Source organism: Brachyistius frenatus, unplaced genomic scaffold (genome assembly GCF_029030835.1).
Source record: "Brachyistius frenatus isolate BFR_SWC_R1_liver_20210118 unplaced genomic scaffold, ASM2903083v1 Contig_63, whole genome shotgun sequence".
NCBI lineage: Eukaryota > Metazoa > Chordata > Actinopteri > Embiotocidae > Brachyistius > Brachyistius frenatus.
Window position 1 is genome coordinate 1,102,147 of NW_027210662.1, and position 27,900 is coordinate 1,130,046.

Sequence of the window (27,900 nt, forward strand, 5' to 3'; positions counted from 1 at the left end):
GGACCCTTTGTGTAAATACAAGTAAGACGAATTGATTTTCTGGGTCGACAGTTTGGTCCAACAAGTCCTCTGAACTGATCCTGTAAAAAGTCAAACTAAATGAGTGTTTGTTACACACTTGTTCTCCAAAAGAATATGGCCACTACGGGATGTCATGTGAGTGATGAAGATGACTTTTTTTTTTCATTTTTTCACAAAAAAAAACAACTACTCAGTTTACCGGCCTATAGTAAAATGGTACGTTGTTATTGAATTCAATTGAATCTTTAGTTGGTCCTGAAACTAGAGGAAGATAACTTTCAACTTGAAACCCAAAACAAAGTGACCATGATCATTAATATCATGAAGTATAACAGTATAAAAGAAGCCATTGCTTTACTCTTCACACTAACCAATTAACAGACATCTTAGTAATGTATTTTAAACCATCATAAATTATATTATTGGTCATTTTAAAAACCAGTACCAACGACTAATTTCATTTCAACATTAGCCACTTTAACTCATTTTTCATAGATAGACATTTTGTTATATTACCCATATATATATATATATATATATATATATATATATATATATATATATATATATATGTATATATATATATATATGGGTAATAGGTAATTACAGATAATTGACAGAACGATTGTGGGTTAAAGGTCATGAAGACAGGCCCCATTATATCTGCTTCCTGGTGTTCAGTGTTGATGCCCCTCATGGATTAGACCTGATATCATCATCATCAGTGCACTTAATCCGATGTAGAGAGTCTGTCGTGATTGTACAACCATGAGCCCATCCCAGTTTAAATAGTCAAACAATGCTGGAGAAAAGAATGTAAAGATACGTTCTCATTGTGTCAGTCTCAGATGAAATGACATGCAACACAACCAGTTTGTCATCTGATACTTATGTCTGGGTGTGAGTATGGGGAATTTTATAAGCACAGTCTGTCCTGAAGAAAACATTGCAGGTGACATACCAAACAAATCAGCAGGATCAGCAGTGTAGCATCATCAGAAATATAAAAAGGGTGAAGAGCTATCGCTGATCTCCACTGAACAGCACCTCAACAACAATTTAGGCCTTCCTTACAGTAGTTTACATGTTTGCCTTTGGCTGCTGCCTGTGGCTTTGTTCCTGTAATTATAGTCCCGAAGGCTATCGACTTTCTAACTGGATCTTTTGGGTAATGAGGTTGAAGCCTTATTTTTTTCATGTCTAGCTGGAGTTTTACCAAAGCACAGAGAAATGTAAACCGGTGATCCGCTCTGTGGAAAAAAGGAGTTTCATGAGGCTGTGATGCAATAAGCTCAACATTTTCAGCCGAATGTCAGTGTTCAGTTTAATGATTATAACAACAACAAACTCCACAAACTCTCTAAAGATTAAACGAAAAAGCCCAGAAATTGTGTAAAAAGTTGGTTCGCTATCACTTTTAAGAAAAGCCGATGTAAAGCCGGCGGCGGTTTGATATTTTAAAATTCAGCACTCACTGATTTTAAACTTATTTCTCTTCAGAATTAGCAAAACTAAAATCATCAGGCAAATAACTAAGATAACTAACAATCTTGATAATCAATATTCTTATTTCAAGTAATGGCTGCCATGGCATAGCGGCTCTGAGGCCCAGATTTGGTAAGCGAAAATGCTAACATTAGCACACTAACATGCAGACTTTCAAAGACAGATACCTCATGAGGTGTAAACAGACACATTAACAATTTATTTAAACACAAAGCGCTGACCTGAAGCACAGCAGAGCTAAATGCTAACTTTTTAATGCTAATTGGCTGATGTTTACAATCATATTTGACTTACTTCACCACAGCATGTAAGCATGCAAATAATTATATTTAAAAAAAAAAAGAAGCTATAAATCAAACGATCAAGTCAAAGAAAATTCCCACAATCGTGTACCAAAACATTGTTTGGCTGGTTATGATGTGTTATGTTTTAACCCTTTGTTTGAGTTGGTTGAAAGTAAGGTAACATAAGCAGAACACACATTTGTATGTAGCATATTCAGTCATGTGTTTTTGATTTGATTATTAATAGTCATTAATCAAGCAAAAGTAATAAATATTTCAAAAGTCGTGAGTCGTGCTTCTCAGATATTAAGATCGTCTCTCTTTCGGCGTTCTGCACGGTGCTGCATCATATTCTAAAGTGGAAATGGAGCTCATATCCACCCTATGTACATACTCACCAAATTTAAAAACAAAAAAGTGATGATTCAATAATAAAAATACACATTTTAAACCAAGTTTGGTAAATTTGTTCAAATCAGTTACTGTTTTATTGATAATCATGGAATGTGTATCACAAAATAAATATTTTAATTATTGTCAAACTGTACACAGAAGCACAAACTCAAATGCATGATATACAATTTGCAAATGCATGTGATTGGATAAATTCAATGATAACATTCTGCACATTATAAAAATACTTGTTCACTTCCAGTATTTGCCAGACGGGGGATTATCTGGAAATTTGCAATTAATGCTGTAAAATCTTTAAATATGTCGCGACAGAAATAAAATACATATGATGGAGCACTTTTCAGGCCGCAGTGGATTATTCTTGTCAGCATTTCCTTCAGAAAGTTTCCTCATGCTGATGGACACTCATTGGTGCTTTCAAACCTGCATGTGGCACGTTTGGTGCTGAATAACAGTGTATTTACTTGTATGTGCACCATATTGCAAGATTTGGCTCTGATCTGGGTGTTTCATTTACAAAACGTGTAGTTACTGTGGAACTGTATGTACATTCAACAGCTTAACTATCTGACAACAGACATAATCCTCCAAAGCCTCTGAAAAACTTGACAGTAAAACAGAGCAACACAAATCTCTATCCTATTAAATATAACGCAATCAGAATCAGGACTTTTCCTCGTGAATCATAAACCTCATTCGCACTTGTAGGTTTATACAACTCAGCTTGATGGTCACATTCCTCCTGACTGTCTCTGGTTTCTGTGCACTACAGTCTACTGTTTGTCTGTGGCCACTGCGTACATTTCGTTTATTTTCTCCTGGTGCATCTTCACAACGATGGGCCTCCTCAGTTTCATGGTGGGTCCTGCATACACACAAAAATACAAATCAGGTTGGTTCAAACTAAATCTCAAGCTAAAGATTCTGTTTCTGCTGAGCAACACACACACATACAAGCACACACACACACACACACACACACACACACACACACACACACACACACACACACACACACACACACACACACACACACACACACACACACACACACACACACACACACACACACACACACAGACGCATAATAACAACATTTTATCTGCAGAAGAGATTCAATCACAGATGTCACTGGATTGTTGTTTGGCTTGCGGCGCAGTCACAAGACATGACCTCGATTAACAGCAAGTTAAAAATTGACGCCAGCAGTGAGTACTTCCTCATTCTTTAATAATAGAACTGCCTAATGACCCGTGCTCCAAATACCAGAAGAAAAAGAAAGCTAGACATATATATGTATATTTTTTTAATCACTAACCCAGTTCTCCTCCAACGACAGAGAAGTCGTGCTCCAGTATGATCCACTTCTGGATCTTCTGGGCGTTGGATGTTGATCTGGCGTTGACGTTCTCCATGCCTTCCTGGATGGCTTTGTAAAGAGCTGACTCCTTATTGGCTAAGATCTCTGACACTTTGGTCGCCGTGACGCCGTGCTGCCGGCAGAAGTCCAGCGCCTCGGGGGTCAGCTCGTCTGTGGGCTCGCCGTTGTCGTCCATGACACACTGTAGAAACAGAGACACGGGGGGATCGTTACGGTGCTTGTTTCTATCTATTCAGCAGGTGCGATTGTCTGCAGGAACGGGGCCTCGGTTACTTTAAGTGTGAGCATCATGGAGAGGAACTTGAGCTTGTCACCGATCAGCATGGCGTTGCTGATGATGGGCACCTCGGCCTTCACCGCGTCCTCGATGGGCACAGGGGGGATGTTCTCACCACCGGCAGTGATGATCAACTCTGCAAAAAGAGACACAAAGTGTGTCACCAGTTGTTCAGTTTCCAACACGGTGACAAAACATTGTATTGTGTTGTTTTCTTGTACTTGTTTTTTGCTCATTTTGTCTCTAAGAGAACTACCAGCTGACAAATATCCAGGTGTCACTGTTATCAGCCCTTTTTTCTAAAGCTCTGGCCTAAAAGATCCTAAAAAGTAATGAAAACAGTTATTTAAATTTTGAAGAAATAACTGTGGAGGATGTGTTTTGTCATGAAGCAGTTTTCAAGTTATGTGTTTTAGTATTTGGTTATAACTTATTTCAAAATAAAAAGAGAAGGTAACATTTCCTTGAAATACTCCAGAAAAGTACAAGTACACTAAATTCAAGTCCCGAATGCTCACATCTTTTTTCCAACTGAAAATTTGACAAGTAGAAGTCTGCAAATCCATGTTTCATAACAAACAACTCAAACATGGTTCTTGTGGTGCCTTTTTCTCCAAAGTAAGATGCACCGCTCACCCTTGATCCTTCCTGTGATGTACAGGAAGTCGTGCTCGTCATGTCGTCCCAGGTCTCCAGAGTGCAACCAGCAGTCCTCGTCCAGAGCCTCCGTTGTTTTGTCGGGCATGTTCAGGTAGCCCATGAAGACGTTTCGACCCCAGAAACAAATCTCTCCATTTCCGTCCGCATCTGGATTCTCCAGCTTTGTCTTGGAGCCTTTGATCACCTTTCCACAGCTGGAAAGAAAAATCAAGAGGTCGGCGACGTGCTCATCAAGACCTGATGACAACAGATGCTGATCTGTAGTTTAGACATCACAGGTAAACATATACAATTAATTCATGTCTGCAAGCTGAGATCTAATGGTACTCCACAATTTACAGCTATTAAAACAAAAAAGAAACCTCACCATATGTGATCTCTCTGTGAATCTCTATTTTCTGTTCATATACTTAAAAAGATTACTTGTCAACATTTTGATATTCTACAGACAGACAATATAAGCATTCAAAGAATTGTGCTTGCCTGAAGAAACGGACACATACAAATGAGGTTTTTGTTGGCGTTGCACTGACATTTGGCATCATGCTCACTAATTATGTATAAAGCATGCATAAAGACAACAGAGAGAGCAAAAGGCTTCGTCAAGGAGCGCCATGTTAAATGTCTGTGACACAAAATATCTAAACTAACAAAAAAACTTTCCATGTATGGTCGCTCATCCACGGAGAAATACCATGACTCTGCAGTTCCCTTGACCTCTAAGGAGGTTTATAAGTAACTACCAGTTTATTCTTTCGGCTCATTGGTCACCGCTCTCATCAGTAACGTTTTGGGTCACAGAAGGCGTCCGTTTTCAGCGAATAAACTCCAGTTAACCCACCAAGAAACATACGGACTGAACAAAGTGGAGCAGACTGTGTAAACCCCAGAGAGCCAGGTATTTCTCTCAGGAGTTGGAGGAGACCAAAACAGAGCCAGAAGAGGTAAATATGAGACGTACACTCATTTGGTGGCCTGTAATGTATTTCAAAGTATATGTTAATATGGTCCACCATGTCAACATTAAAAGGTGTTAATATGTTAGCTTTGTGTTTACAGCTTTTCTTGCTACACTCAAGTTGGAAAAATATATGTTTCTGCAGTGTCAAGAATGCTTGACGGTGCTTTGTTTGAAACCTATTTTACGAGAGGCAAAAACAAGAACAAATACTGTACATCCCAAGTACTGTTGCAAAATGTTGCACATTGTGGTAAAGAGGACAGTGCAAACTGGTGAAAAATGTCTGCACATTGAATGCGCCAGTTATTGAGGATGGGATTGTAAATTTAGAAGTATCAAAATTGATAGTTACAACTAGAGAAATCTCTTTTTTTTCTTTTTTTTTTTAAATTCGAAGTAATCTTCCTTGTCAAAACCTGATGCCTAAATTACCCACGATGCAGCTTGGCCACTAACAGTTCAAAGATTTGGGTGTGTTATGCTCATAGCTGCTAACCTAGCCTCGCGCCACCAGTCATAAGCAGACATAAGCTACAGAAGCTCTGGTAAGTTAAACTTATTTCATTTTTAAACTTGTAGTCTCGAACCAAGAGACTTTGACTAGTAACTTCACTTCAGTTCATGTGATTTTTCACAACTCTCAGTGCAGCTACAAAAGGCTTCTTACAACCTTTTTCACATATACAGTGGGTATGGAAAGTATTCAGACCCCTTTAAATTTTTCACTCTTTGTTTCATTGCAGCCATTTGCTAAACTCAAAAAAGTTCATTTTATTTCTCATTAATGTACACTCAGCACCCCACCTTGACAGAAAAAAACAGAAATGTAGAAATTTGTGCAAATTTATTAAAAAAGAAAAACTGAAATATCACATGGTCATAAGTATTCAGACCCTTTGCTGTGACACTCATATTTAACTCACATGCTGTCCATTTCTTCTGATCCTCCTTGAGATGGTTCTACTCCTTCATTGGAGTCCAGCTGTGTTTAATTAAACTGATTGGACTTGATTAGGAAAGGCACACACCTGTCTATATAAGACCTTACAACTCACAGTGCATGTCAGAGCAAATGAGAATCATGAGGTCGAAGGAACTGTCCAAGGAGCTCAGAGACAGAATTGTGGCAAGGCACAGATCTGGCCAAGGTTACAACATAATTTCTGCAGCACTCAAGGTTCCTAAGAGCACAGTGGCCTCCATAATCCTTAAATGGAAGAAGTTTGGGACGACCAGAACTCTTCCTAGACCTGGCCGTCCAGCCAAACTGAGCAATCGTGGGAGAAGAGCCTTGGTGAGAGAGGTAAAGAAGAACCCAAAGATCACTGTGGCTGAGCTCCAGAGATGCAGTAGGGAGATGGGAGAAAGTTCCACAAAGTCAACTATCACTGCAGCCCTCCACCAGTCGGGGCTTTATGGCAGAGTGGCCCGACGGAAGCCTCTCCTCAGTGCAAGACATATGAAAGCCCGCATAGAGTTTGCCAAAAAACACATGAAGGACTCCCAGACTATGAGAAATAAGATTCTCTGGTCTGATGAGACCAAGATTGAACTTTTTGGCGTTAATTCTAAGCGGTATGTGTGGAGAAAACCAGGCACTGCTCATCACCTGCCCAATACAATCCCAACAGTGAAACATGGTGGTGGCAGCATCATGCTATGGGGGTGTTTTTCAGCTGCAGGGACAGGACGACCGGTTGCAATTGAAGGAAAGATGAATGCGGCCAAGTACAGAGATATCCTGGAAGAAAACCTCTTCCAGAGTGCTCTGGACCTCAGACTGGGCCGAAGGTTCACCTTCCAACAAGACAATGACCCTAAGCACACAGCTAAAATAACAAAGGAGTGGCTTCAGAACAACTCTGTGACCATTCTTGACTGGCCCAGCCAGAGCCCTGACCTAAACCCAATTGAGCATCTCTGGAGAGACCTGAAAATGGCTGTCCACCAACGTTCACCATCCAACCTGACGGAACTGGAGAGGATCTGCAAGGAAGAATGGCAGAGGATCCCCAAATCCAGGTGTGAAAAGCTTGTTGCATCATTCCCAAGAAGACTCATGGCTGTACTAGCTCAAAAGGGTGCTTCTACTCAATACTGAGCAAAGGGTCTGAATACTTATGACCATGTGATATTTAATAAATTTGCACAAATTTCTACATTTCAGTTTTTTTCTGTCAAGATGGGGTGCTGAGTGTACATTAATGAGAAATAAAATGAACTTTTTTGATTTTAGCAAATGCCTGCAATGAAACAAAGAGTGAAAAATTTAAAGGGGTCTGAATACTTTCCGTACCCACTGTACATACTGTAAACGGGTAGTTTTGTCAACACAATTTTTCCCTCGCAATAAAATTTTTGCTTGAGAGAAAATTAGAAACTGAGTCGTCACAGCAGCCTGCAGTATTCTTACATCCATCGCAACAACATGTTAATTATAGCTGACATGCTCCATAATGCTTTGCTGCTGACCTTGTGATGCGGTATTCATCAACGGAGACGGTGTGTGGGCCCGAGCTCTCACTCATGCCGTACAGCTCCCTCAATGGGATGTTCAGGCTCATGAAGTACTCCAAAGTTTCTTTGGTGATGGGGGCGGCGCCGGTGAAGCAGTACTTGCAGCGGTCCAAGCCCAGCGCAGCACGCACCTTCTTGAAGACCAGATTGTTGGCCAACATGAAGCCCCACGGCACAGCATCCTCCCTGTAACCCAAACACACATACACACAAACAAATAAAATAAAGTTAAAATTCATATGACTGGTCGTGTGTACCGAGAAAAATATTTGAACAAACTGTATTTTTATGCTTTGACAACATTGTTTTTTTTACATGCTAATACAGCCCCTTTGAATTAAACTGGATTGAATTGAACTGGATTGCTTACATTTAGGATTTGTCCAGAATTAAGAACTGAGCTATCTCCCTTTTCAGACATGCTACCAGCTTGGCAATGGTGGAAATGTGGGTTTGTCCATAGCTTCATCGCAGTAATCCAGGAAAAAAATACCTCAACAACTATTGGTTGGACTGCAAAGAAATTTGGTATCAAACTTCATTTCCCACTGAGGATGAACGGTAACCTCCTTGGTGATCAACTGCATTCACCAAAGGGAAAAAATGATGTTAACGGGGTCTTTCTGTATCCTTATCACATAAATATGTCTACATATAGGGGCACAATTTATGAACCGGTCTCAAAACTACAGAAGCACCATTTTTGGCAGAGAAATCTATTAAAATAATGTATGTGATAGAGTACCATAAAACATTTACAGTAGCCATACAGCTGAAATTGTTAATCAGCTCACAAAATCTGACGGGTCACAGAATACAGTGAAAGCCAGCTTCAATGTATTTGAGATGCACGAAGCATCGTGTTCAGCTGTGCTGCACCTGAAGAAACACAGCAGCTTTAAGGAGGTGAGAGTGCTCTCCACATGAAATATTGGAGAAATCAAGGAGGAAATAAAAGAAAATCAAATCAGGTAGTTGCATCATGCCTCAATTTTCTCACATAGCAAAGACTGATAACCACCAAGCCTTTTCTCATCATTATAAGATACTATTCTTGTGATCAATAGATCCATATTAATATATTAATTAATTAATTAATATATCTCTTTTGCTGTTTAGGAGATACAATAGAAAGGGATCATTATGAAATGTGTAAGTCAGAACTATGAGGTGATGTGTGACCAAATATGTGCAGAATTAAAGATGTTCCCATCAGCCTCAACTGTACTTGGTGTTTAGTCGTAATAAGGGAGTATGTTGAGTTTAAAGATTACCTCCAGATAAAAAGAGGTGTTGTTAACACTGTACAAACACCTGATACAATTACACATGAAACGATCCGTGCTGCTGTCTCACCCATTCATGACACTGTAGTTGTACTGCAGGCCGATGGACTTGGCCCAGTCCGCCACTCTCTTCCTCATCGGGGATGCCTTGGCACCGGCTCCTCTCATTTTCTCCTGCATCTTCTCCCACACACGAGGAACCCCCAGGAAAAAAGTGGGACGGGCCTCTTTCAGGGTGTTAACTAAGGAGCCCTGGACATTTTAAAGGGGATTACGGTAAAATGATTTATTCATAATTAATAATTCAGTGTTTATGCAATAAAAGCCGTACTTACCTTGAGGGCATCTGGCTCTGCAAAGTAGGTGGTCCCTGCTAAACTTAAACAGACCCATATGTCAACCATCTGGGCTGCGATGTGGCTGAGGGGCAGGTAACTGACCAACACATCCTCATCGCTGTCCCCCTTCACCATGGCAGACGCCACGCGGGCCGTCCACGTTATCTACACATTTAAATTGGGAGAAGAGTCATCGGAGAGTTTTTTGTTCAAATAATTTTCACGTGCAATTCAACAAACTCCTCACACAGACCGAGCGGTTTAGCTGTTTGAGTGTGAGGTGTGTCTTTACATCTTACATCAAGTGTTTATGAGATGGTGGCACAGTTTAGTTTGTAGTGTAGTGGAGGTGAAAGCTGCAGCTTGATTAGTGGCAGTCGTTGAATCCTGGGACTGCCACAAAATGGCAGTGAAGGGGTTGAGATCAATAACTGTACATTTGAAAAGATTGCTGCAGTTGCTGTTTATTAGAATTTTATTTCATTTTACTTATATTACAATCTCTTTAAAAAGCCTGATTGTCTTGATAAATAATGGTTAAATAAATATAGGAGCTAAAATAATTTATAAATGAATAGATCAACTGAAAACTAATAGGCAATTATAATAAGCTATTATTAGGCTCTGGGAATTTGTGATAACTTTTTAATGAACTGAATCTAATTAGTAGATTAATTGATGGAAATCATCTTTAGTCACAACCCTGAGAGGCAGCAACATTTAGAAGTTCAGTTGTGCCAATAAAATAAAAGCAAAAAAAAAAAAAAGGGAAGTGTGTTTTGTGGGTTACTCACATTGTCATGGCTCAACATGACTCCTTTGGGGTTTCCAGTGGTTCCAGATGTGTAGATGAGGGTGCAGCACTCGTTTGCCCGAAGACTGTCAATCATAGCGTTCAGCTGTTCATTGGGCACGTCCTCTCCGAGCTTCATGAACTCTGCCCACTGCGGAAACACAGATGTTATATTAAAACAATGAGTCTAAATTCAGACTGTGCTGAGAATCCCATTCTCATTTCTCAAATAAAAAAGATAATAATCGAGGCCAACAGTACAACTGTAGGCATCATACGCAATATACTATCTATGTAATCATGTAACTTCTTTGCTTAATTAGTTATGTTTGTTATTTCAACATACTGTATACAGGAACGGGGCTTTCTGCTGTGGCTCTCCTTTGTACTGGACAATAGCTTTCAGATGAGGCAGCTGATCTTTAACCTGGTGATAAAGGTGAGATAAACCAAGCCATGTGAGGACAGATTCTTTACCGTGTTCGGAGACACGCTAAGAGGCGGTGTTCTGACCTTCAGAATTTTATCAAGCTGTTTCTGGTTCTCCACAACCAGGATGTTGGCCTCACAGTTGGCAGCCACATACTGACAGGCATCTGGTGAGTTGGTTGTGTAAATGCCGGTTGCCAGACCCCTGAACACAAAACAAATATTGGATCAACACATTTTCTTGCATGATTCACTATGGATTTTGCTAATTTACATACAGTTTGTGATAACAATGGGCTAATAATTGCATGCTACATTTTACTGCATGTGTCTATATGTAGTGTGTTTATTTTATCTTTTTTTTTAACCTTAGTTTAACCAGAGAGGTGAAATTGAGGTGAAAAATCTCTTAATCAAAAGCATTCTGGCCAAAAAGGCAGTAATAACAGTGAATTATGAATATAAGACAGAGGAACACAAGATCAGTCATGCATAAGATTCCTCCCACAAGGCAAATTGTCACATTAGACCTGTCTAACTACGTTATACATTAGAATATAGAAAAAGCTCACATCCACATTAGGTTGTCTGAGACCTTAAACTGGTTCAGCACAAACCGGCGTGGGCAGAGATGCAGAGATTCAATCTGCTACAAGCATGAAGAGATAAATGTGCAGTGTCACGTGAGACCGTGCTGAGGCATGTCAGGTAAAAGAATAGCGTTAGGTCTGCTTGAAATCTTATCAACCTCAGCTCCTTAAAGACGATCTTACCCGGCCAAGATGCAGCCGATGTCTGCGATGAACCACTCGGGGGAGTTGAATCCCAGGATTCCCACACCGTGGTAACGCTTCAGCCCCAACTACAAACGACATGTTGTTTTCTTAGAGAACGTGTACCATTAATGACACGGTGGCACAGTGCCTCTGTTACTTTTGATCTACATTTCATGTCAGAAGCCACTCCACCCCATGGGACATGAACATGAAACAGGAGACGTAACACAAGCTGAGAATCTCACACACCCAAGTGTTTGTTTTCAGCAGCCCATTCCCTCCCCGAGGAGCCGGGGAGTAAATTCTGATGGACCGTTTACAAAAGAGGGGCCAGGAGTGAAAGGCTTTGTGTCGCCTGTAATTAAGGTGCATGTCACATGAACGTCAAAATCGAAAACAGCCCCTGTGCTCACTTAAATCATAAGTCTAGAAGATGCCATAAAATGCATCACATTTTGGTGCAGCTTCAGCAGCACATTGAGTGTAAATGAATGTGACAGTAAAGAGGTTAAGAGGCTGCATTGTAGAAGTTTGTATAGGGCAATGCATGTTCTTACATATAGAAACAAGGCAACTCAGATCTTTTTATGGCCAGAGAGGATTTTTTTTTTTTTTTACCTCAGTCCAACAGGTTATGCATTTTCTAAAAGCCCCTGAAGCAAAGGAGAGGTGAGGATGGCTGCAAAAAAAAAAGTCTGGAGGGGCATCACTGGGAAATGTTTGCTTATTATGTCTTTGGGCTGCACTATTAAATATGATAACTTTCTGCCAAGTTAGTCCCTTAAACCTGCTTCTCTTCATGAAGTGTTTTTGGTAAAGAATGGATGAATTTGCCAAGTTTCTGTTTCTGATGTTCAGTATGCATAAAAAGAGTAAAATTCTTACATTGTGACCAAAACAGATGTAAACATCCTTAAATAAAGGCTAAAACTCGGCACTTTTTTTTTTTTTTCGTGCTTCAGTACAGAGCCAACATATCCAAATTTGTGCCAGCACAAAAATATTTCCACTATTTCAAGCGCACAATAGAGTACATGCAGAACAAGTTAAGGAGCAAAAATAGAAAATAAACACACCTTGAGAAAACTTTTAGCAGCTGCACGACACTGCTCGTAGTATTGCCTGTAGGTCAACTTCACTAATTGGCCGTCTTGTTTGGAAACCAACGCCGGGAGATCCCCACATCTTTCCACCGTCTCCAGGAACATCTGATGGGCGGTGATGGGAGTCTCTGAGCCCGGGCCGGAGCCCTCCATCCGCAGCCGGACAGCCTCGTCTCTGCTGCTGCTCCATAGGTGGTCAGCTGGGGCCAGAGTTGTTGCTAAATTCGCCTGTGACAGGGGGATTGTCCTGGGCTCTGGATTGGGACAACATGGACAGCTGCATTTACCCGCCATCAGTGACGTCAAACTCAGGAAGACACACCGGCTCCACGTCAAGGCACAGCGAGCCTGCCGCTTTGAAGAAGAGTCAAGTGTGTGCGAAGACCGCCAACATCTATGGACTATCCCTGTGGGTGTGTTACACCTGCTGTCTCAGACTAACGTGATTTGCGGTTGTGTAGCGAAAAGGGAAGGATCTGCTGTCACCTGAGCCAACAGGAAGCTGTGGCATGTCCATGGCTACCTACCAGTCAGGTTTGGTTGGAGGAAGTAAGATGGTGCGACTACAAAGTCGGCTTGATTTATAAGATTGAAATTCTAAAAGGACAAAGACGCAATGATGCTATATTTGTTTTACAAAAATGCACAAAGACCTTGCTCAATTTCCTTTTTGTTATATTCTTGGAATTAATTTTTTTGGTAGGCTAATTACTATTTTTAAATTTTCCTGCCACCATTTTGAATGTTTTATTTGGAAAAAGTAAATCTAGGATGGAAGAAGTCAGAGTTTCATCTTGCACTCAGCCTCTTAAAAACTAAAAAATGTTCTCCACAATTTAAACCCCAGTGCTTCTTATCTGTTTGACTTCAGATGCCTTTTCTTCTCAGCGAGGTGCGTGTCTGCAAGTACTTCACTTCACTTAAACTCTAATTCAGTCTTCAGTTTGATTTTTAACAACTTCACTAAATTATTCTGACAAAGATCACAAATTCCTGTCAATTGACGTACAGACAGAACTTTAGATCTACATTTGATAAAGTAAATCAGGTGACAACAACCTCCTTATAAGACGTTTCAGACAAAGCTTTGTTTCAGCACACTCTCATCTAACTCTCTGTAACACAGTATAACTCTATTTTGCCTTTCCCTTCTTTCGTTGGTTATTAATCCACAAGCAGAGAAATATTTCCCTAAAATTGCAGTGACCCAACATGCCTATCAGATTATTAAAACTGCATGTAAAAAAAAAACAACGCTTACCTATTTACAAAAGATGACAAAATAATCATCCTAATCATGATCATTTGAAAATGTGCTGCTGAGAATGAGAAATCGTCATAAAAATCGTCAACTAATTTGGAAATAGTCAGTCTTTTGGTGTCCCCTGAGACTGATCCGCAAAAAAAAACGTTTTAAAGACTATAACCTTTAAACTAAAAAGGAGTTGCTGGAAACCATTTTGCTCTAAAATCATAAAGTCAAAAAGCAGTCTGTTTTGAGGCTTTTGCAGTTTTTAGGCTGTTTGTCCACACCAGATTAGTTCCTGGACAGTCAGGCTCTTACCTGGTGAAAGTCCTTCAGCAGCTCCCTCAGGCTCAGGAGCTTTAGCTGGTTGAACCGGAGACTCATTGTGACTGAAAGGATTAGTCTCCTGGCTCTCTGAAGCTGGCGTCTCCCTGCAGTCAGCTGTGGTGGGATTTCCGTTGAGGACGACAGGGGAGTTGGTCTTTAAATCTGTGACGTCTGACTCAGACTGTGTCTGATGGGACAGGATGCTGTGACAGCCACTGAGATGACATGATGAGAACTGATTTTCAGTAATGGATAAACATCATTTTTGAATATGAAATGGTCCTGAGTGGATCAAGTCATGAGAACCACCTTGTTTCCCCAATCTGGGACGTTTCACATACCTTTCAATGAGACCATCCATGGCTGCAACACCATTTCTCACAACCTCACTTTCTTTGACGCTCATCTTGTATCTGCTAGAAACAGAGAAGGTGAAGTAAAGTTAACATTAAAACACCTCAGATGTCTTCTGCTGAGGACTCGCCGGGCAGATAAATGTATCTATGATGAAACACAAGCGCTCTGCTCATTTATATGAGACTGACGTTCACCGAAGTTATTGCAACAGGTCAGAGCCCACGATGGCACACTGCAGTGTCCAGATGTTGAAACTGTGAATATAGTGCCAGGGAGCATTGCTCCATCTGCATGCAACCAAATAACCACCACAATGCTAATGACAGCAAACTGGTTAACAAACTGACTCACCAACGTTTCAGGTATTAAATCAAATGAGGCCTGACATGCTCCAGTTTTTATGTCTTTACTGCACTCAGTGAAATAATCCCCTCTAGTGTGTATACTTAGCAACAGTGGAAACAATTCAAATACTCCACACATGCAATACGTTTTGTTGTAATAATATACTTTAAGTATATATATTTTTTACTAGAATATAAAAAATAATCAGCATATCTTCCAGTGGTGTGTAAAGTACATGAAAGCAACGCTTGAGTAAAAGTCTAGACATCTTACAAAAAAATGACTTAAAGTATCTGATATTTACTGTACTTAAAAAATGTGTTGTTGTTTTTTTTTTTAAATTAAATGTACTCAAGTATTTTGATAAAAAGTAAATGTAAAGTCTGTTAATAAAAAGCATGTGGTCATAATTTTGAAAATTATGAAGTTAATTCTTTTAAAGCAACACTAACATCTGCTGAACTGAGGCCGCTGTGGCTACAAGGTCAAATCAGGATGAATCTTTTTCAGTTATCATGATGTTGGTAACATCTGCTGTGCCTGAATTTGATGGAAAAAGAAACTAAACCAGAGTTTTGAGAGCACTTCTTTCCACTTCTGCGTTCAGGTGATCTAGTAATGATGTAGCATGCAAGCAGAAGCACTGATTCAGCAGCCCTGCCTGTGGGCAGTCTGTATCAAGATATAAAATATTCTACATATTTATTTTGTAGTATTACAGTAACTAATATGTGTATAGGGGAAATGTATTGGAGTAAAAGAGAAATTTAACAGAAAAGCAAAGTAAAGTACACATACTCCCAAAAAATACTTAAGTATTGCAACAAAGTATGATTACTTTGTCACATTACACCGCTGATATCTGCAGAGATACAGTAAAATCTGACAACACATTGGCCCCACATTCATCACAAATGTAATGTTAGATTTGTAATAGAACCATATTAGACTAAGTTCTGTCAAGGCAGCAAGCTCTCAGTCTGACCTCTGGTTGTTCAGATTACTGATGTCAAGATTTCTCTGGACCAAAGTTCTTACAACTTGCAAAATTTACAGTGTGGCAATATAAAGGGGCAGCAACAAAATCTTTGCTCTGGGTTATGCAAATACCAATCAAAGTGTCCTGTAAAACACAAAAAGTAGATTTTAATCTCATTAGTGACTTGTACATTACCGCGAAAGGCGACATAACCCTTGAAAATCCATTAGAACTGTTTAATAAAATCCACAGTTGTAAGTAAAGATGAAGCCCAGGAGAGGACGACTGGTGCTTGCAGGTGTTTGTGTAGCTTTTAATTGGAGCCAATCGTTATGGAGGGACAAGGAAGGAGGGGGGTTTACAGAAAGATCCGTCTCTGTTGACCAAACAATAAAAGTCGAGGAGCCTGCTCACATGAAACGGAGAATATCCATCTATTTGTCATCTGTGTGTCTCAAACATATTTACTGCACATCTCCGGAGGCTGCTGAGCTGTCAACATGTCAAAGAAGAGCATGTTTCTCACTTAAAATTACAAATATAACAGTCTGCTGGAAAAGAAAAGACCCGTAACGTGTCAATAAATAAGGATTTGTGTGGAAATCTTTACACACACTCAGAAAAGCAGAAGATTTGGTGTAAATTCATTGTGAATGAAAGCTTACCTTCAGTGCTGACAGAGCTGAGTGGCATCAAGCTGGCAGGAGCAGTGAGAGGAGTGAGGAGAGATTTGGTTCAACCTTTCCCCGATGCAGGTACATGTACTTGACTGTTGCCCCCCCCCGGGGTAAAAAATAAATAAATCCACCTGTAGGGGAGCTGCAGGAGGGCAGAGCAGCTTCCACTGAACTCACGCCTCGTCCAGACCCACAGACACTTGCACAATCCCTCTGAACACCTGCTGCCGAGGCTGCGTCAACCAGTTAAAAATCGACCAACCAAAACTGACCAAAGGTTATATGGCACATCAAGGTGAAGAAAACTTGGAGCCTGACAACACAAACAGTCTGCTCTGTTTGTATTAATTATGGCATCTGATAACTGTTGGCATTGGTGACAGTCAGTGACATTCAACAGGATAAAAGATGGACAGATCCCTTAAAGCCTCAGTGGGTGGGTGGAGGGTTGTTGTTGAGACTTTTACCATCTCAAATGAACTTCTGATGACAGTCATGTAGAGGCCTGTCAGAGAAATAATGATAAAAACCAGATAAGATCTCTTGGGTTTATGAGGACAGATCAGACTTTGACCCATAAAAGTGTCAAAAGCTAACCAAAACTTTTGCAACTCTTAACTTTTTGTAGCAAGATTGACACATGAAGAAAGAAGCAGATGACTGCCATAAAATACGAGAAACATTTTCTTTAAAACTCTTTTAATTCTACCACTGGTCTTTGTGACCAGAATAAAGCACATGAGGGGAACCAGTTAGGGACAATTACTTTTAGTTGGGAAGCAGTTGAAAACATCCAAAATCAAATTTCCTCTTTTCAGCTGTGCCCCGTATTATCGCTCAGCTAAAGCTCTATCAGTCTTGTTCAAGGAACCGTGCATTGTTATGTAAGTAAATATAGGGGAAAGGTAAAGCGTGCTGCTCCTGTGACACACAGTTACCTCTCCCATGGGAACCAAGGTCACACAATCGTACCACCCAGTCACACGACAGCTGTCCTGACTCCGACCCTTGCTGCTAGTGTCTGGGCCCGAGCCTTTCCTGGAGGTCCGTGATTAATTTGTGACATAATTTATCAGTGCCAGAGATACTTAAAAGAGACAGTCGGAAACGAGAATACAAGGTGCTGCAGGTCATGAACGTTATCTTGTGTGCCTGCAAACAGGATTTCTCATGGCGCCGTTATAAGTGTGTCAGCTGCAATTAATGTGTTTATTGATGTTTTATAGATCAACTATTGAGGACAACTTTCGGGTTGCTGAATTGTGAGAAATCCTCCTCTATCCCGACACTGTGTTTTTTCTTTTTTAGCTCTTTGGTTAGAGAGACATCTCCAATTGACGGTTTGACTGGCTTCTGTCTGGAAAATGGTTTATTTGAAATTCTGAAACTTTATAACTGCAATTCTTTTACCTTATTAGTTTTTATTCAACAACCCTGATTACTCTTGAATTGTTTAACTGTTTATACAGTATGCATTACTCAAACATCTGAATGGGAACTTTACTTAAAAATTTGATAAAAACAGCATTTCAAATTTACTGTATAATTCTCTTTGCACAGTTTCAGCTTTTCATTTCGACAGCAAACTCAGTTTACAACATCATAAAAGGTTATTCCACAAAATATCTGCAGCTGTAAGCGTGAATGAGCAGTTTATGAGGATTTTTCACAATCTGGCAAGCCAAATGTTTGTCTCATTAATGTCATAACTTTATTATCTGTAGAGAATGAGTACATGACTCATAAAATATCAACAAACGCATGAACTACAGCTTGTAAATTCTTTATAAATGGTACTACATTTTTTTCAAGTGCCATTAATGATGAAACTATCAAAAACAGAGCGCCATTTTTTTACTTAATGTTACAAACCACTCAGATATTCATTAGAAGATATCAAAAATATATATAAAAAAATTAGACAGCTTTAAATAAACTCCATCTAACCTACTTTTAAAGCTGGAAATTGTGACATATTTAAATGACATGTACATTTTAATATGTTTATTATGAAGAGAAATCTTTATATGCATTTTCATTTTGCTTTTTTAAATTCCAGTTGACATTTACTGTTTGTCTCATTTAAATGATGTTGTCATCAAGTATGAATGTGTCAGTGTGTTAAAGTGACGCTCACATTTGGCTCATGTGTTTTTACAGATTTGGTTTATGTTGTTTAACATTGTGAATATGATGCCTCGAAAAAAAACAAAAAAACAAAAATTATCTTTATAGCCTAAATGTTAATTTGAGAAAATGTAAAAATAAATAAAAACTAGGTTGCAAAGAAGAGTCCCAGTGCTAAAAACAACCAAACAGGTATTCTTTGACTGTCGCTGCCTGGATTAAACTTCTCATTGTGTTTTTTATCACTGCCGGTCGTATTATCGGTATTATTCCACTGCAGATACTTGACAGTGTCACTTTGAAGAACTGATTTGAGTTTACAGCTTTCTGTATCATAAAACATGTCTTTATTTGAAACCTTATTAAACATAACATCTTTACTCTTCATTTAATTTATACATTTGTCATTATCAACATATTTACATACGATATGTTGTGATTTTGTTATACAGAAAATGGGATGGGATTTTTTTAGGATAAACAGATGCTCAAAGGGATTAATCACATGAAATTAGGCTGTAGATACAGAGAGAGAAACGACTGACAGACACATAAACATGCATATAAAGGTGTTATCCTGGTGGCCATGTCAGCTGTCTTCCTCCCAGGACGTGGATGTGAAGGTGGTAGACAGACTGAGCTCCGTGCTTCCCATCGTTGATCACTGAGAATTCAGTTAAGAAAATTAACAGCCTTTATATCCACAGAAATGTCTGTTTGACCATCAGTGTCCATTAAAGAAATTAAATAACTTACCCACTCTGTATCCTTCAGTTAGAGACTCTTGCTTTGCCACATTTTTGGCAACAACTAACAAATGTCCAAGGAGCTGAAAGTGGGGGGAAAAAAACAGCTGACATCACTAGAAATGTGAATATTATTTAATAAGAAATGAGCTAGTGATACAGCTGTTATGGCATTTCAAATATTGTTCAGTGAGTTCTCAGTGTGACCTGACAGGGAAGGAATTTTAATGTAAAAATGGTCAGAAAACATCCTGGAAAGACAGGTTTTAATCTTTATCACTTCTTACCGGGTGCATTTAAACATAAGTCCTGTTGAATTTACCTGTAATAAAATGTGCTTCATACTCAATAATTCATTAAGTAATTCATAAATCTACTGTATGTGGTATTTATGTTCCAAAATATGTTGTGTTTCCCCGGTTATTGACTCCCCAGAAAGAAGCAAAATAATGTATTTATATTATTTACTTAATTTATGTGCATCTGTTTCATTTCAGCTCAGTGTGTCAGTCTCGACTGTGTTTTGCCGTCACTGACAGTCGCACCAGTTTCTCTCCTCTACTGTTTTAACGAAGAGTGGAGTTCAGCCGCCGCCACACAAACAGATGAGACAGATGACGTGAGAATAACGTTACTCAAGTTGATGACAATTACACTCGTTACGTTACAGAAAGTGAAATTAAAGCCAGCAAGATCTCATTGGACAGACATGCTAGTAGTCCCGGCCAGAGCACCAGCAGCTCTCCAGCTGACACAGCTGCACCCCGCGATAAACACAAGAGGGCAACGTGGGAAACACTTTGCTCCATTTGTCTGTATGTGATATTATAACTATGATTTCCACTATATTCAACACCACATCACTTGTTTAACTATAATTTAAACTTAATAATAATAATAATAATAATAATAATAATAATAATGAATGGACATGTCATGTGCCGGGGACCTGCTGTCCTCAGTGTTTGTTTGAGGATTTTCAACTATTCCAGTTTCCCCCTGCAGTCCAAAGAAATGCACATCTGGTTAACTAGGAAACAACAAAGTTATGTTGGTACACGTCACTAAATGCCCTGGAAAGTGTGTTGACATACCTATTTAAATACATTTGTCTGGTCTGTTTGGGTTGGTTTTAACATAATGATACATAAATAAAATTAAAGTATATTTAGTGATATGTCAATTGTGTGCTTCCAACTTTGTGGCAACTGTTTGTGCCAAACGGTTTCCTGAGCAGGAAAATGCACTTGAGAACAAAAACAAATTCTATAAAGATTTGAGTTTGGTGTTGAGCACAACCTTCGGAAACCTTTTCAGAAGAGCGTAACGTGGACATCTTCATCACATAAGGGCTCAACGTGTACATGTGTTGAGAGCGTGTGAGAAAGTGGTTTGGAGTTTGATGTGACAGCCTGTCCGGGATGTACCTGGCCATTCACCCACAGTGACCGACTTACCTCGGTATCATCGTCTTTGGCCGCACTTATTCTGGGAATAGGGACTCTTGGAATAACCAGGAAGTGAACAGGGGCCTGTGGGCTGATATCCCTGAATGCCAAACACTGATAAACAAAACACACAAAATCACCATACAGTATATAATGTGATGAATTGCACAACTTTACTTGAAGACAATATTTATCTTTGGACTCCACGTGGAAAAAAGATGAAGCTGACGTGTTTTGAAGCCACTTGTTCTTTACCTTCTCATCTTCATAAATGATATCTGCAGGGATGCTTTTGTCAATCACTTTAGAGAAGATGGTTGGAGCTGGGGAGCCGTATTTCTTGCTGGCCTCCTCTGCCAGCCTCACCTCGTCACTTTTGGTGCACAGTGGTCTCTGAAAGGTGAGAGAGAGAGAGAGAGAGAGAGAGGTGGTGGCTGCTGCTTACAAACAAACATGAACAAATAAAGTGCCACAATAGTTTATTTTCAGTGCAGCTACCTCGGCTCGACAAACACGGTGCAGACGGCTGAGCTGAGCCACTCCGGTCCCGACGAACTGCGTCCGCACAATCTGACGAAGATACATCGCGAACTAACCAGCTGTTAAATATTTCTGTCGTAAATACTTCACCGTTTATTACGGGGTTGTTGTTGTTGTTTTTTACGGTCAAGCAGGTTGACCGCAACCGTACACTTAAAGTACCACGCTGATGTTGCCTTCCGGTACCCTCTGTAATGTAAAGTGTCGGAATCAGACCAGACGTAAAACAAAATGCAGTGTGCATTAAGTCACCTCACCGCAACGGTCATGTTGTGTACATCTCAGATTTACGACCTTCTCGAGTGCACCCAAAGGCGTCATTTGTTGCGCAATCAGAGGGTCGCTTCAAGAGCGTCAACGTTGTGCGATGCTAAACACGATGCTCACATCAGCTGACGTAGCTGAAGTAAATACAAGCGCCTGAAACGTTGTTAAACTGCAGTAGTTTAACATAATTCCTCCAAATGAGTCGACGTTTGGGCAACTATCACACAGTCGGCCTGGTGTTGTCTGGTGTGGTGTGCCGTGAGGGGGCGCTGTTGTGGGCGACTGATGGTTGTTGTTTTTTGTTTTTTTTTGTCAACGAAACGGAAGAGCGACTCGGGACTCGTATAAGAAACATGGCGGCCCGCACACGGCTGCCCTTGCTGTTCCCTAAAAACTCGCCTCCGTTTAGAAACCAAAAGCTTGCCCACACCGACGCCGCGGTCAAGGAGCCAGCCTATCCCCCCATAGTCGCCTCTCTCACGGCTAAAAGCAAATCGGCGCGGCTGCGACAGATCGAGGAGCAGGTGAACAAGATCCGCGGCTCTCCCGTCCGGGACAAGCTGTCCCTCGTCACTCGCGTCCAGCGGGAGAAGTTTGTGGTTCACCCGCAGACCTTCGCACGAAACTCGGACAGATGGTACCAGCACTTTACCAAGACCGCATACATCCCGGGTCTGCCGGAGAAATTCAGCCCGGGCCCGGAGAAGCCCCGGCCGGAGGAGAGCTCCCCTCCTCCGGCCGCGGCTTCGAGCGCGGCGCCGGGGATCAACGATGGTGCATTCGCGGACATCCGGACTTTAGTGACCCGCGCGATCTTACAGGATCACTGGCAGGTCAGGAAACGCACACCGTCCCTGTACAGACACCAGGAGCAGGTGGTGGGACCTTTTCTGAGGACCCTGGTGACTGGACTCACCCACAGCCTGGTCAAGGACAACCCGCTGCTGCTCCTCTCCAGTCTGGGTAGGGAAGATCACAAATGGTCAACAACTAAGAGTATTGTCATTTAAATGATTAACAAATATTGGTAACTACTGGTGATAACTGATAACTTTTTTTATGCAAAAAAATCCTTCCAAAAACCTTTCCAGCCTCTCAGTCATAGTTTCTTCTTTATATCACAGTATATTTTTTAATTCTTTTAGGCTGTTGGTTGTACAAAAACAAGACATGAAGACATCATCCAGGCCTCATGCCATGTCATTTTATTAATTAGTTCATCTAGAAAATACTCCTCAAATTAATGTATTATTAAAACGAATTAATTCCAGCTCTAAAATATGATGAAAGCACCAAAAGTTAAAGTAGTCACTATGCAGATTGTGATTTACTATAAGAAGTAAAGGAAATCCAATTTAAAACATTTTTCAACACAAGCAGCCGCTCATGATATTAGTCAAGTAGTGACCGCTTACATTCAGTAACATCTGTCAGTACCCGTCTAGTCGTAGTCGTCTGTGCTACACAACAGCTACCAAGTATATAAGTAGAAGTATATAATCCTGTGTTGTCTGTTGTTTCTGATGTTTATTGTCTTTTTCAGATATCAGTCCTCAGGTGAACTTTTATTGGAGGAGAGGACAGAGAATCATCCCAAAGGGGCACCGCAGAGGTCGGCTAGAGCCAACCAGGTTTCAGATCGATGACTTCCCGCACAGCCAGATTAGAGTCACTCAACAACTGCCGGAGGTAAGAAAACCCTCCTCGAAACAACAGATGATGTGTGAACCACAGCAACACACGGCGAGGCTTTCAGATGGGGTTGCGATCGCGACAAAACTGATGAGGCAGCGGCGCGAGAAGAAAAACGAGTCACTTCACGCCATTAAAGGACACAAAGATTTTAAACCGGAGACACTGAAAGATGTGATGAAATGTCACAAAAGTGGAAATGCACACTGTTGTATTTCCAACATGTCTTATTTACCTCTTGTATTATTTGTATTATTTGACCGGCCGAATACTAAAACTTTTCTCAACTATCGACAGTCTTGTTAATCCAGCTCCAAATGCCTCCATCACCTCAAAATCAAGATGTGAAGAGTTTGCTGCATTTTTTTTTCCAGGACAAAATAACTCAAATCCGGTTGGATTTAGACTTCGCTAGAAAGAATGAACAAGAAACTCTAATGTTTCTAATGTAAAAGATGCTAAAAAAAAAAAATGAAGTACTGAAACTTAGACCCTCCACCTGTTCACCAGACCCGACCCCCACCACCCTTTTTAAAGACGTGTTTAGATGTCTAGAGGATGAGGTGCCGCCCATTGCTCACTGCTGACCGGTACTTTTCCCCACGCCACTGAAAACTACCGTTGTGAAACCTCTCCTAAAGAAAAGCAACCGTGATCCTCTAGTGGTAAACAATTTCAGGCCAATTTCAAATCTCTCTTGTGAATCTTGAGAAACTGGTATTTAAGCAGCTAAATGAGTACCTAAATTCTTCCTGTATATTTGAAAAGTTCCCGTCTGGCTTTCGTTCTCACCATCGTACTGAAACAGCACTAGTTAAAGTTGTAAATGACCTGAGAATGAACATGAGTGACAATAAACTCTCAATATTAGTCCTCGTAGACTAAAGGGCTGCATTTGACACTGTTGATCCTTATTGACAGATTACAGGACTGCGTTGACTTCTCTGGATCAGTTTCAGTCTGGTTTAGGACCCGTCTGTCTGGCAGAGACGACGTTGTCTCTCTTGGCGACCGCTCATCGGTTAATGCTTCCATAACGTGGAGTTCCTCAAGGCTCCATCTTGGGACCCGTGTTGTTCGGTCTCTGTGTTGCCTCTCGGAAATATTATCAGACAGCATGGGATTCATTTTCATAGCTATGCCGACGATACTCAGCTGTATATCTGTTTACCACCCAACGACATCACCCCTATCCATAAACTGGCTCGCTGCATTGATCACATCAACTTGTGGATGCCTCTGGAATATTCTGCCAGTAGAGCCGAGGGCTTCAAAATATTTATACACCTTTTAAAAGAAATCTTAAGACATACCTTTTTAACTGAGCATTTTCATAATTAATTTTATACTATTTTATATGTTGGGTTCTCTGCCACCTCACTTATTTTATAATCACCTTTTTTTTTCTTTTTTTGTTTCTTCCCTCATTTTATCTGTTCTAAAAATTGCTGCAGGTTTTTATTGTAAAGCACTTTGTATTGCAACTTTGCACAAAAGGTGCTATGTAAATAAAGTTGACTTGACTTATTGCAAATGTTTTAATCCTGGTTCGACTCCGTAAAGCACTTTGTAGGTAGCTTTGCTTTTAAAAGTGCTGTAAAAAAAAAAAAAAAAAAAAATCAAGCATAAATGTGTTTCTGTTCCTGTTTGTCTCAGTTCACCCCGCTGGAAGCCTCCTATGCAGCTGAAGTCCCAGAGGTCAGGTTTGCTCCCAACGTGATGCCTCTGTTCAGAAGACAGTACGACAACAACATCTTCACAGGTGACACAACAGACGGCACTTCCCCTCTGTCTCTGCAGCTGCAGCAAATGTCATCCATTTATCAGTCTGATCTGCTTCTGTGTGTCGACCATGTGTGGGTGCTGAGCTGGAATTTCCTATCTGCTGGTTTCAGTATCATCAAGTCACCACGTTGAATTTTTCATTCGGTTACCTCTTGTTGTCGCTAGGCGGCGCCAACAGGCAGCTGTCACAGTCTGATCAGGCAGTCACAGACCAACCTGCATTTTATCTGAGGCATAGTTAATGTTTTATTAGATACAGTTACTGGAAACAAACATTGGTTTGTTGTTTTTGTTCTTAGTGTCACGACTGTGCTCGTATAGTTTCATAATTCAGGCCACTGGAGCTTTTCATGTGGTATGTTTTAGGTTTTTTTAAAAATAAGTTTTATATTTTGATCTGTTTCCACAGATCATTGCAGCAGCAACATCAAATCTAATGATTTTATTCTGCTGCTGCTATGTGTATATTTATTAATATTGCTATTCTCAGTATCAATAGTTAGACCCAATGTTTTCTTGGGTAATCAGTTAATTGTTTGGTCAATAAAACATCAAAAGAATGTAAAAAATGCCTCACATTTTCCTGAGTAGTTGTTAATATAAAATTTCTTGTTAAGTTTGAACAACAGTCTACAACTCTAAATATATAGTCAACTGATAGTAATGTAAGACATTAAGACAAGCAGCAATGTGTAGCAGGAGAAGATGTAGGCTATCAGATATTTGTCATTTTGGCTGAAGATGTACTTAAAACAGTTGCTGATTATTTTTCTTTTCATTTATGAGTTGATTGATCGTTCTAGCTCCAGACAGTCTGTATCAGCTGGCTATAAAGAAAAGTTGTCATGATTAGGCGTGTCATAATTATTATACAATCGCCCGATCACAAAAACTTTGAGGTGCCTGCAATTATTTTTAATTGTAGTTTCATCTTTATAAAAACATGATGAAACTAAGAGAAATGTCACATTTCCATTATTATTTTCCCGCCGTTTTCCACCTGTTGGTTGCTGTGCTCCGTTCGTGTATTAAACCCGTCCTCTCTGTCTTATTAACAGGCGCCAAGCTGCCGGACCCGGCGTGCTACGGTCACACTCAGTTCCACCTGGTGCCCGACCGGTACCACAGAGACCGGATGGCTCGGCAGCAGCAGTCGGACCAGATGGAGGTCTTCCTCAGAGCCAACGCACTCGCCAGCCTCTTCGCCTGGACAGGAGCTCAGGCCATGTACCAGGGTGAGTCATCACCACACAGAGGACACAGCAGAGTTTACTTTTACAGCGTAGACAAAGATGATTGAAGATTTATTTTCTCTTTTCCTTTGTGCTGAAGGCACCAACTCAACTCTTGAGGGGTGCATTTGGATTTTGAAGCTTTGTGTTTTACTTTACAGTCGTCATCAGGAGCTGGTAGACGTGATAGGAAGCAGCTAATAAACACCAAGAGGGAAATATCAACAACAACTGTTATTATCTGTTCAAAAATATCAGCTGGTTTCTAAACTTTTTATGTAAAAAGTTTCCGTTTTGAGACGGTACGTTACCGGTGCAGTGCTACAAACACCCTGATGTCACATTGTCTATTCTTTGAATGTTGTTGGGAGTCTTTTTGAAGCAGCCGCTGGTGGTCAAGCTTCCTTTTTCACCTCCGCAGGCTTCTGGAACCACGAGGACGTCACCAGGCCGTTCGTGTCCCAGGCTGTGATCACAGACGGCCACTTCTTCTCCTTCTTCTGCTACCAGCTCAACACCGTGGCTCTCTCCGTGCAGACGGACGTCGACAACCCGAGGAAGAACCTGCTGTGGGGCACCGAGAGCCTGCGGCTCTACGAGAGCGTGCAGGACAGGGAGGTGGTCGGTCTGAATGACGACGTCATCAAGCTGCTGGTTCAGTTCCTGGTGAACCAGCCGTAGAGCTGTCGATCAGGGGGAGGAGATGTGTTTGAAGTTTGGAGACACGTAGACATGAGGAAGATTGTCTAAAATGTCAAATCTGCTTTAAGATGTGTTAAACTAAATGAACAAAGAGCTGAGAAAATCCTGTAAGAACATCCCTGGTTACAACGGAGCTCCTGAAAGATCACAGTGGGGGATTTGTATGCGTTACCTCCCAGTAACTTTTCATTTTGATCTGCATGAGCTGCTGGTTTGTTCATCCAATCCAGTTATAACACACCGGCAGTTGAGGGAAGCACTCTGCAGGTACAGAAAGGAGAGCTGATACGACACCTACACGATGTATTTAGTATTTATGACTCATTTTACAAGGCCGATGCCCGACAGCGTCCAGCTGCTGATTGGGAGCACAACTGCGGCTCCTCTGGCTTCTGACTACAGCTGCTACCTGTATCACAATACAACTTGGTCTTTCTCTGTAGGCCAGAGGAAACGCAACGTTATCCAGAGAAAGATCCCCCACCAATTACACTTTCAGGAGATCTGTTGATCATCTTGTGTTTATGACGAATAAAATGATTTCATTTCAAACTGACACTCGTGTTTTTTTTCTCAGTGTGGACGACAAAAATCTGCACATTTATATGATGTGTTAGACTCCACCGATTGAGCCCTGCACTCCTGCGATGTTCTCGGACTCATGATGGACATTTTTATGCCTCC

The 27,900-nt window shown here is 40.7% G+C and overlaps 3 protein-coding genes across 4 annotated transcripts; 1 reads left to right on the forward strand and 2 right to left on the reverse strand.

The window, feature by feature from the left end:
• Positions 1-2,130: 2,130 nt before the first annotated feature.
• On the reverse strand, positions 2,131-16,688 carry LOC138625536 (long-chain-fatty-acid--CoA ligase ACSBG2-like). 2 transcript variants are annotated; one of them, XM_069706523.1, is made up of 15 exons: positions 16,666-16,688; positions 14,661-14,735; positions 14,311-14,534; positions 12,720-13,000; positions 11,641-11,729; positions 10,952-11,072; positions 10,785-10,865; positions 10,440-10,589; positions 9,643-9,810; positions 9,378-9,559; positions 7,977-8,207; positions 4,520-4,737; positions 3,880-4,019; positions 3,544-3,787; positions 2,131-3,090 (listed from the first exon to the last, which is right to left on the reverse strand). In XM_069706523.1, the coding sequence occupies exons 2-15, from the start codon at positions 14,723-14,725 to the stop codon at positions 2,999-3,001; spliced, it is 2,286 nt and encodes a 761-aa protein (XP_069562624.1). In that variant the 5' UTR covers positions 14,726-14,735; positions 16,666-16,688; the 3' UTR covers positions 2,131-2,998. The 2 variants fall into 2 exon arrangements, with proteins under 2 accessions (XP_069562624.1, XP_069562625.1); XM_069706524.1 differs by lacking the exons at positions 11,641-11,729; positions 12,720-13,000; positions 14,311-14,534; positions 14,661-14,735; positions 16,666-16,688 and adding an exon at positions 11,440-11,639.
• A 2,318-nt stretch (positions 16,689-19,006) lies between these two features.
• hint2 (histidine triad nucleotide binding protein 2) lies at positions 19,007-22,165 on the reverse strand. The gene is made up of 5 exons (XM_069706548.1): positions 21,497-22,165; positions 21,254-21,391; positions 21,008-21,112; positions 19,561-19,633; positions 19,007-19,468 (listed from the first exon to the last, which is right to left on the reverse strand). Exons 1-5 carry the CDS (start codon positions 21,581-21,583, stop codon positions 19,377-19,379), a joined length of 495 nt encoding a protein of 164 aa, XP_069562649.1. The 5' UTR covers positions 21,584-22,165; the 3' UTR covers positions 19,007-19,376.
• mrps30 (mitochondrial ribosomal protein S30) lies at positions 22,144-27,772 on the forward strand. The gene is made up of 5 exons (XM_069706538.1): positions 22,144-22,768; positions 23,349-23,494; positions 25,154-25,259; positions 26,341-26,517; positions 26,936-27,772. Exons 1-5 carry the CDS (start codon positions 22,159-22,161, stop codon positions 27,193-27,195), a joined length of 1,299 nt encoding a protein of 432 aa, XP_069562639.1. The 5' UTR covers positions 22,144-22,158; the 3' UTR covers positions 27,196-27,772.
• Positions 27,773-27,900: the final 128 nt, after the last annotated feature.